This window comes from Drosophila miranda, chromosome XR (genome assembly GCF_003369915.1).
Source record: "Drosophila miranda strain MSH22 chromosome XR, D.miranda_PacBio2.1, whole genome shotgun sequence".
Lineage (NCBI taxonomy): Eukaryota > Metazoa > Arthropoda > Insecta > Diptera > Drosophilidae > Drosophila > Drosophila miranda.
In genome coordinates, this window is record NC_046674.1 from 6,053,447 (window position 1) to 6,064,172 (window position 10,726).

Sequence of the window (10,726 nt, forward strand, 5' to 3'; positions counted from 1 at the left end):
CCCATTCGCTTAACTCGCTTTTTGTGTTGAGCGTGACCAAAATTTTTAAATTGAAATAAATTTGCTTGCCTGAGTTTTTGTTTGTCGTAGTCGTAGTCGTTGTCGAATGTTGTCGCTTGTCGTTGTCGTTGTTGTTGTTTTCGCTGCAGTTGTTGTAGGTCCCTGCTATTGTCCTTGCTGTCCTTGTGCTCCCTTCTCTCTCATATCTATATAGTATCGTTATCGTGTTTGCTTAACGTGTTTTTCTTGCCTTGTTTTCGGTATTGTTCCATTTTTGTTGCATAGTTTTTTTTTCTGTATTCCGCTATTTGAATTATAAACAAATTTTGTTGCCCGAGGCCAGAGAGTGTTTCGGTGCTGTGGCTAATGTCAAAGGTCAGGGCCATCACCCGAGCCCCCCAGCCCCCAGCTCCTCAGCCCCTCCGGCTCTGTCTATGTGTGTACGAGTGCATCTGTATACGAGAGTCGGTGTCTTAAGGACACGGCCTTTCGACATCGCACCATCCTTCCTGACAAATATTGACAGCTCAGCCAAAACGAATACATTTACATTTTCACTCATTCCTTCTTAAATCATATTTAATTAGCAGCAATTTCGGACAATTTTTATAAATAATGGAATGTGTCCGGGTTTTCGCCTAGCGCTGAAGAGAGAGACAGAGAGAGAGAGAGAGAGTAAATCCGCTATAACGACAATACTTTCGTACTAAAGGAAAATCCAGACAGAAGCAATTTAAATTTTATTACACACCATTTAGTCAAAGTGCCAGTACCCTGTGTCCTGGTGGAAATTATTTATGTAGCCCGTGTGGGCCACACACTGTGTGTGTATGGTTTTTTTGTCCCGGTGCCTGTTTCGTGGCGTTTCGTTCCGTTCTTCTACGGCACTAAACTTTCATGGTGTAAAATATGGTTTGGTTGGTACACTCGCCGGGACCCGACAAAGCCGTTTACTCTCCTCGTAGCGCTGTCAGTCGTTCAACTCTCATTGAAGTGGGTCTCGGTTGGCCATTGTTTCTACCTTCACAACCTTTGACTTAAGGCCTGCCAGTCCTAATGGGTTACATCTCCTGGGAGCTAGTCTGCAACCCCCAGTCCCACCCAACACTCAATGTGTCCACTGACCCCATGTTAAAATGCTTTGGTGCGGGATTAAGAACCTTGTTTGAGGTACTTATTGGCTGTTAGGGCCTCTTGCCCTTACCCTCATTTGTTAGGCTGCTTGCTTAGCCCCAACCCGAATTTATTAAGCTTACTCAAAGCTTTTCACTTTTGTGCTTGACAAATGCAAAAAAGGTCTGTGGCCTGGGATCGGGAGTCTGGGATTATGGGGGTGTAGTAACGCCCCCGCTTAACTTGGACAAACAACCGGAGCGAACTCTGGGATAATGCTGATTTGATTAATCTGTTTTGTATCCTTAGGTTGATTAAGTTCATTATTATAGATTGAGAGCTGCAGCTTCCCATAGATGCTGACTCTTCCTTGACTTGTTCATTGATTCATTGGCATCTTTGATTTCTTGGCTTCAGCTTTGCTGGATGCTGGAAAATTTGAACAATTTCCCAGCTTAATATCAGAGTCAGCATGCTGCCCCAGTCCTTAGCACCCACCAAATGGAAGCCAATGGATGAAGAATTTTTCCACTCAATTGGGCACCAATTCAACTGGCAGCTCTCGGCCCTCTCCAATGGGTTTCATTTCTCCCTCTTTATTCTCTTGCCACACAGCTTCCCTTTCAGAAACAACTGCTGGAGCACTCGAGCTGAAGCTGAAGCTAAAGCTGGAGCTGATGCTGATGCTGGAGCTGTGTGGCGTGGCGTGGCAGCTGCCTCGCCTCTTGGCGTCTGCTTTATGCAAAAGCAATTAACTTAACTTTTATTCTCCACCTTTTCAGGTATTCCTTTTTCACTCCCGCGTTCTTCTCTTTGTGTGCAAAACCCAATATGAAAGTGGATTCCTTATGGTCTGAAAGTTTCCATGGAGAACGCGATGGCAGCCAAATGAAAATTAAAGCCTTTCCACAGAGACACAGGACTTCGAATAGTGTCCCGTGTCCCGTGTCCGTTTCCGTGTTGGTGTCCGTCCAATCGTTGAGTCACTTTTTAGCTGCTGCTCTTTTTGGTTACGGTCTCTGTGGCTTTTTGTCGTATTAACGGTTTAGCGCATTTTATAGCCGAAACGTGACATTTTCTGCCAGTCCGAAAGGTCTCTGGTCAGAGCCTCCCATCTGAATCGAAATGTGTTGGTTGCCTTTTTGTTTGTTTGGAGGAGGGTCTCCTTTTCATTGTTGTTCATTTCTGCTGCCTGCCTCCCAAAACTGCACTTGATTTGTAGTGGCTGTATTGTTGTTGTTGTTGTTGTTTTATATACTACATATACCCTCTTGGACTGTGGGGCATGCCGATAAAGCTGCTGCCTGAGTCCTTTCAACTGCTGCTTCAGGCTCCTTACAGCTGTCAGAGCCTGGCACTTCGGGCTTCCAGCAAGTAGACAGCGATTCTTATTGACCTTTCGATTACTGTCTCCCTGTCGTCTGCACCGTTATGCGGGGTCCCTGAAGAGACTCGAAACAGAAGTTGCCTCTCTCTGTTGTATCTCTCTCATCATATCACCATCAATAGTTTCTTTAACTTTAAAGTTATGTCAGTGGCAGTCAGCCCATCAGAAGATATTTGATGCTTTGTTTGCTGCCCTTGAATTCCTGCAAAGGCCATACAGTACCAAGATGTTGCAGGAGGGACCAAAAAGCGGGCGCGCGGCCCCTATTTGGCTTCGTCGGTTAGTCACTGCCTTGGGGCAGCTGAGTCGGTCCCAGGATCCAACAACAACTTATACAGCCTGTGTTAAGGCGCAGAAAAGATGAACTGTATATATTTTTATTCAACCTAATTTAAATACAGAACTCGAAATCTTTTCAGAGCATCAAAAGTTCGCCCTGTGGCGCTACAATTCGGTTGAGGTTCAGCTTCAGGTACTCGTGGCGGCGACACGTTCTGTTCGCGTTGTAGTTGTGCTGGTTGCTGGTTGCTGGCTGCTAGTGGCCATTGTCTACGTGGCAGGACTTCCGCTGCTGTTGTCGGCTGCTGCGGTGGCTGCGGCAACCGGAAACGCCAAACACTTTCCGGTCACGCAGTCACGAGGTTTCCCTCAGCTGTGCTTCTCCGGTCCTTCGGTTCTTCCGTCTCTCACAGACACACACACACACGTACACACACAAAAGTCTCGAGTAGTCACTTAAGCTTAAGTGTTGTTGTGCGCCAACCATTTTGTGGCCACAACAACACTAGCAACAACAGCAACAAAGCAACAATGAGGGCAACTCAATTTCTATGCGTGGCACGGCGCCACTTTTGGCGGCTGCCAAGAATGGAGAAAAAACTTCTGCGGGCGGGCAGAGAGAGGAAAGCCGCAGCACCCCGTGCTTTTTGCATTTGCAATGTGCCAAATAAGTTTTTAATTGAAAAGAACTTACGAGAGGCCAAGCGGAGTCAATGGCCGTTAAAAGGGAGTCCAGCCCGAAAAGATACAAGATTTGCATCAAGTATACGCCACGGTGTATGTACGGGCTTTCAGTTAATCGCAGCATGTTCCATAACGTAGAAGGAGTGGCTGCAAAACCTGCACATCAGGTATACGCCACAATGTACGTCAAAAGGTCACCCTCTTGCCAAATGCGATAAATCTGTGATACATGTTCCATACAGAAAGGTTCACCCATCGAGGGGCCAGGGAATAAGGCACATTACTGTGCCGCACTGGCGTGCTGTACGCCAGAGAGAGAAATATCTGTCCTTTCTCCTTGATTTATACACACAAATCATTATCGATTATTATCGAAGCCATGTGTATAACGAGCATATTAGATTTAACGCACAGTCCATTAGTTAAACAACCTTCGACTTGCTGCGACTCGCTTCGACTCGCCTGCTTATGGCCAGCTATTCCTTTGTGCCTTGGGGTGTTAATAAGCCAAATGTCAATGTGTTAAATGAGCTAAAGGACGGGTGAAGCTTCGATGGTTACGAGCCAGACGTTAGAACTCAGTCTCGTGTGAAAATTCAATAAAAAATACACCAAGAAAACAGAGAGTGAAACAAAGACCGGGCGGCGGGCAGGCGGGCAGGCAGGCAGGCAGGCAGGCAGGCAGGCAGGTTTTTGTGTCCAGGTGAGAGAGTCAACAGTTGGCGAGGGCTGTTTGGATAGTTCAAGTGATATGAGGCGATTATATATATACTATAGAGAATGCTAACGAATTACAGGATGCGAACTAACACTTCAAATTGATTTGCTATAATACTGGCAATTACATTGATGGATTTCGGATCGCAGCAAGCATTACAGAAGGTAATGCACTTGAATTCCTCGATAATAATTTCCCTAGGGAGTTTTCCCCCTCAAGGTTTCAACAGCTCCAAGTTTCAACCCTCTCTCCCAAATGGGATTCGCTGTGAACGTTTGCCATTTCTTATGCGTTTGTCGGTTATCGTTTTTATGAGTTTTTCTGCCATGTCTATAGACCGAACAATGGGCTAAAATGTGATTTTAGTTTATGCCATTTTGACACGCTAATACCAGCCCCTCCCGCCCCACGTCTGCGTTCCCTTTTGCTGTTCAGCTGCTTCGGTGCAACCAGGCCATAATCTAAGGATCCATTGTTCCTTCCATTCAATACATTTGCCATATTGCCCGAGGATGAGCAGGGAGTCGCCCTCTCGAGTGCACTTTGCCATCATCAAGTTTGGCATTCAATTCAATTAAGGGAGTTTAACTTCTGCCAGGCCAAAGAAAAATCCAGAACAATCAAGGATAAAGTTGGAAGTTCCAACAAAGCGACATTGTGGCATAGAGAGAGAGGGACGTGTCTTCTACACGTAATTGTTGCCATTTGTTCTCATCAAACTTTGCCGATTCGTTTCTTATTTGACTTTTCTCACGACTCGTTTTGCTTTTTCGCTGGTGGTCGTTGGTCCTTGTCCCAGGATCTATGTGGACTCTTAGGTGTGAATTCCATCGCCTGGGGTTAATTGAAATTGGTTTGGCCTTTTTTGTTTGAGCTCTGGTCTCTCGGCCACTTGTATAACATGGCCGTTTCCCTCAGTTTAAGGCTGCCTTCTCCACTTTGACCTTCCTCCACTTTTAGTGCGACCTGCTCTCCACCTCGTCCACCTCCTCCTCCTCCTCCTCCGTGTTATGCCAACATTGGGCTTTCGCAAATTTCATTTGCGCATACTTGGCTGCCGACATCATGTGGATGCCGATGTGAATGTGGTGTGGATGTCGGTGCCGTCGATGTTAACGTCATTTGTCGACATGGCCGCCACTGCACTCTGTTGCATTTTATAATCTCTACGTGGCCGGAGTCGTGCTCTTATGCCCTTACAGGCCACTGGGGTACTGGGTAGGCGCCAGTGGTTTTTATTTTGCAACCAATAAAAACTACTCGGAGCATGTAAGGTTGTTGGCTGTTGGCTGTTGGTTGTTGGTTGTGATTGTGTGGCCAGCGGAGCGTATGAGCAATGTACCGGCTGCTGCAGCAACTGTAAGTACAAGGCCCGTAAATGTACGTGGCTCATGTCATGGCTCATGGTGTGGTGTGTACTTCTAGGTTAATTGCTCGACGTCTTGGATTGGTAGCCACAGGATATCAATAATTTATTGGATGCATGGGATGCTTTCGATGCTTGGGAATCAGAAAGCAATGCCATGTGCGGAGAAGGATGTCTGTCGTCCCTGTCTTTGTGCCAGTTTCGTATGCGGATACGGATGCGGATACGGGTTAGGGGCAAAATCAGTGCCGGGTTGCGGTGCAGCACCGAACACCAAGCACCGAGCACCAAGCACCAAGCACCGAGCACCGGGACTTCCCCGACCTTATAATTTATGCAATTGCAGTTTGGCAAGACCCAAAACCCTCGTCGTGATGCAATTGTCAGCATTTGGCTTCGTTTGCACTGCAAATTGCGAGTAATTGTGGGGTTTGGTTTGCCGCAGGGTAACGAAAAAACAAACCCACAAAGAACTGGGGAATGAGAAGGAAACCCGCAGTGATGCTGGTGTTTTGTGGCCTTAATTTGCTTAAACAGGCAATTAATATGCGCGGCAACGTTGTAAACAATGCCATCGGGGAATCAGAGGAACCTGTAGAGCTCTGCAGGGCTGAAGAGCTGCCACTGCCACCGCCACCGTCCCCGCTAATGGCTCGGATAACACAACATTTTTTGTGTGCCAGCCGTTTTTGGCTCTAATCAAGCTTAATTTAATCAACATTAACATTACTACCATAGGCACCACAAAGGTTTCGGAATGCTCTTTGACTCAGTTTTCGGATGAAAATATTGGAATATACAGAAATATAGCATGAATCTACTGTACGTTTCGTTGCTGGAATCTACGGAGCGTTAAGAAGGTCCTTTCAGCGCCTCGAACAAAAATCTGTGCATATTGTTGTTGGATTCCGGGACCGACTTAGCTGCCCAAGGCATTGACGAACAGAGGAAAAGTCGAAGCACAAGTGAAAATGATTGTCAATTATATTAGACACACATTAACGAATCAAGGTAAAGGCATACGTTTCCAGCTTCGTCATTTTATTGGTCGATAAAGAGATTCCGAAAACTTTCTGGAACAATTCACCTTTGGAGCCAAACCATTCAAGTGCTCAATGTGACCGCTACATAAACGGTATCGCGATCCATTATAGCAAATACCAAGGACCGATTCACATCATACACCTCTTCGTTTATGTCATGTTTGAAAGATGTTGTTTCATTTCAACTGAAAATGTTTAATGATAGAGACGTGAAAAGGGGAGAATCATACTTGAAACTGCAGAGGCGGAGACGTGCTTACTCATTGCCCGATTGGGTTGGATGTGTACCACCTGTATGAAGGAGCCCAATTTCTTCTCGTACTCAACCTTAAAGATGGACAGGAACAAGTGCATGTCCCTGGGGCACTCAGATCCTTGCTGTCAGCAGGAGCCGCTCATGCTCATATCCGTGTATGAAGGTCCTGAAGGGTACTTGAATTGAAGGGTATGAATATACCCCTGGCATTGTCTGTGGTCATTGTGGCGAAAATGTTCAAGGAGTGCATCATGGCTACGCACCAGATCCCTGGTGGCAAAGTTGGTCATGTGCAGGATCTCGAAGCGGTGACGGTGACGCCAATGGACATTGACCGTGATCCCACGGATGGCAATCCCCTGTGTACCGGTGCCTAGCTCCTGGGTCTCTACTACATTGGTTTTCGGCTCCCCAAACACATTGGCCCGACAGTTGTTGATACGGCCCGAAACATCCACTTCCAATTGCCGAACTTTAAAGATTCCTCCCGCACTGGCAGCACATTTGATAAGAACAATCGATTGGCCATCCAGAACTGTGACCTTCTCATATCGCTTGCCCAGTTCGCTGAAGGATTCCTCTAGGTTTAAATGACCTAAGAAGCGCTCTTTTTTAAAAGACTTTAAATCTTTAACATATAATAGGCGAAGCGAACATATATCGAAACTGATTAGTTAGAGAATATTAACTATTGTGTACCTGAATTTGCATTAAGAAACTAAAGATTTCTGTTCAAGGTATATTTATGGTATTCTATTAACAATTCCTGCCACATATATTCTCTTCTTATCTTTGATTAGAAAGAAAAACGGATGATTGACTGTGAAACTTTGAGCTGCGACGCTTCTCTTGACCAATTTCTTTTTCAACTGAACAGCTAAGATAATGAACGATTAGTTACAGATACAAATCGAATGTGGTATATAGATACATACAGGCCGAGGAGGCAGACGCATTGTGGCCCCCTTCGTCCACCAGGATATGAATTTTGTGAATAAACTGATTGAGGCGCAGACCCTCCTGTCGGGTGAGGCCACTGAAGTTGGCGCTGTTCGAAAATATCTTGCGAATACCCATGGACTTGATGATATTCGACACATCCGATCTGTATTCAATTTTGAATCTGGGAAAACTGAGTTCAATTTCCGTTGGTGGTTCAGTGGGCACAAGTTCTTGCAGATCTATCTCATGGATATTTCTGGTAATGTAGTAAAGGCCGTTGGAATCTCTCGGCAGCAGTACGACCATTGAAAGGTTCGACTTTTTGTAGGGCAAGAATATCACATAGGCACAGAGCTTTTCTATGTATTCATGCGAAAACTTATCCTTAATGTGCATCATGTCCACCAGGGATGGGGGACCGTCGTCTCCTCCACTTCGTTGCTGAGTTTCGAAGACCTCCTTTGTGGTCTGGTTCGGGTCGAAGGGCTTCTCCCACTCGCCATAGAAGTCTAAGGCAGTGACCAGCACCATTTGTGATTCGGGATCAACCCAGCCCAGCATATCTTTGACTTTCTCCCCCGTTTTCTTGTCTATCCATCCGTTGATGGTGTCCACGGTGTTATCTATGCTCCCGAAGTTCATATGCTCGACTTTTGTATTGAAATACCTGTTTATATCCTGCTTGTACCGATCCAGCAGCCACATTCGACGGTCCACGTACAACTGATTGAACATTTTTAGAGTCGAATTATAGATGTATTTGCTGGAGATGTTTTTCTTCAGATACTCGTTCAGTTTCTGTTCGTTTAGCTGCAGCGTTCCCATCATCTCGGCGGCACTTGAACCCCTTGTGCCCATTAATAAGTGTATTAGGCCGTCGTGGAATGAGGCAGGCGACACAATGATATTGTCTTGACTCTGAAATCTGATCAGGTGTGTAATGAAGGACATGTAGGGATTGCTCACAATCAGTTGTTGGAAGCCCATGCAGCACCCAAACAGCAGCAGCAGCCACATCTTCAAAGTTTCCTCAAGTGGAAAGATTTAATTTTCTGAGGATTAGGACAGAAGCTTATTAATTTTCCAAGAAATGGAAAAAAATGTTCAGAAAGAGCCTAAAAGGTGAAAAATCCATCTCTAGACTTCTATAAAACTCTCACATCGTGATGTTTGGCATATCATTGTATAAGTATATTTATTGGGATATCGTTGGCTTAAATCAGTTCCGCTACTGAGAGTCTTTATTGCATCTTTCAATCTTCAGCAAGAGGTTCTTAGGCTCTCTGTAAACTGATGGATGTGTTAGAAAAATCTATCAAAATCAAATCAATCTCTATCTGCTAGTTGAATGTGGGCTATCAAGTCTTATCGTCCTACTTCTGAGTCTACTCTTTGAGTATACCTACAAGTGGAAGCCACTGAAATTTGAAATCTAAGCTTAACCAGCGCTCAGCTCCGCTCAGCCCCGGCTCGTGGCATAAAACGTTTGTGCGCTCATTGCATTTTAATGGGTTTTTAAAGCGTTGATGTTGCAGTGGCTGTGGCACGAGCAGCAGCCGCAGACACTCAGATATACTGCCATGCTACGCCCCCACATGCAGCGAGAGAGCACACACACACACACACATACACACAGCCGTTTGGCTAAGCGTTTGCCACTTTATTCTGCCATCGTCTGTTTATCTCCCATTGCTGCCATTGGCTGCTGTCGGGGTTTCGCTTCGTCTGGGCTTCGGTTAGCTCCTCGTCTGCGCTCCTGCCTGCTGCCTCTTATGCTATCAGCTATCTGAGAGCAAGGACCAAGGACCCAGCCGTGGCAGAAGCCGTTCTGGCTGTGTGGCATGTCAGTGAGCACTTACACTAATTTCCAGTTATTTGCATGCAAAATTACCCAGCACTAGGAACGACAAACGGCAACCGGCACCGGCACCAGGATCGGCACCACAGGAGCTGCCCCTGCCACCGCCACCGCCACCGCCACCGCTGTCGCCGCACCAACACCAACACCAACACCATCGCAAACAAAACTAACCAACACCAGAGGTGGCAACTACTCCTTGGTCTCGCTGCACAGAGAGAAATAGTTGTAGCACACTTACCACACGTGAAAGAAATTGTTGATTGAACTTCGAAATGTGGCAGCTATTTATCCACAATACAAACTGGAGTCTGCCGTTCGAACAAAGCGAATTTGGATGTACATTTGGATGTTCCTATGAATATTCAAATTAAATTTTTTTTCAGTGCACACTTTGTTCGGAGGGGGCAGGCAATTAAAAAAGAGAAATTAAGCTAATTTTGTGAGGCCTAGTGCCGCCCCTTGCCTGCACTGTCATTTATCATATGGCCCCGATTTCCAGCTATGACTCGGACCACTCTATGTCCTGATTAGCAATGCCCCTACCGCCAACACGAGCGGCTCTGAGAATGTGCCTGTGATTGGTATTTGCCATAGCGCCCACGCCTCTGACAGCAGAGCACCTCAAAGCACCTCAAAGTGTGAGTGTGTGTATGGGAGTACTTATATGTCCCCTTCTCCACCGAGTAAGCCCAGTGGCTCTGTTGGCTCTGTTGGCACTGTTGGCTCTGGTCGGATCATCAATAATTTATACACGAATTTGATAAATTATTTCGTATGACGGTCCGCCTGCTGCCGGCAACTAAATAAGTTAATTTGTCATAGGAAAAACGTTGGGGAAGAAAAACCCTTCGATAAGGGGGGATCCAGACAGGTAAATAGTCTCAATGGGGGTTTCGGGTTGGATTTTTCTGAGCCCCCCCCCATGATAGGAAATACAGAATAAATAGGTTATTAATGGTCTAGACATAAGTGGGGCACTTTTTACTAGTCGGTTATGCTAAAGAATAGGCTTTTCATAAAAGAATCACAAATTAGGCAGGTAGATGGATGCCTAATGAAGGAATGAAGGGATAGCTT

At 45.9% G+C, this 10,726-nt stretch overlaps 2 protein-coding genes across 3 annotated transcripts; both read right to left on the reverse strand.

The window, feature by feature from the left end:
• Positions 1-6,425: 6,425 nt before the first annotated feature.
• LOC108165426 (accessory gland protein Acp76A) lies at positions 6,426-7,136 on the reverse strand. Its single transcript, XM_033387495.1, is given in 5 exon segments — positions 6,426-6,672; positions 6,675-6,734; positions 6,821-6,917; positions 6,998-7,112; positions 7,114-7,136. Coding segments are annotated over 5 exon segments (384 nt in total). The 3' UTR covers positions 6,426-6,583.
• LOC108153107 (serpin B3-like) lies at positions 7,108-10,043 on the reverse strand. 2 transcript variants are annotated; one of them, XM_017282894.2, is made up of 3 exons: positions 9,888-10,043; positions 7,782-8,713; positions 7,108-7,723 (listed from the first exon to the last, which is right to left on the reverse strand). In XM_017282894.2, the coding sequence occupies exons 2-3, from the start codon at positions 8,644-8,646 to the stop codon at positions 7,590-7,592; spliced, it is 999 nt and encodes a 332-aa protein (XP_017138383.1). In that variant the 5' UTR covers positions 8,647-8,713; positions 9,888-10,043; the 3' UTR covers positions 7,108-7,589. The 2 variants fall into 2 exon arrangements, with proteins under 2 accessions (XP_017138383.1, XP_017138382.1); XM_017282893.2 differs by having other exon boundaries at positions 7,782-8,840.
• Between the last annotated feature and the right edge of the window lie 683 nt (positions 10,044-10,726).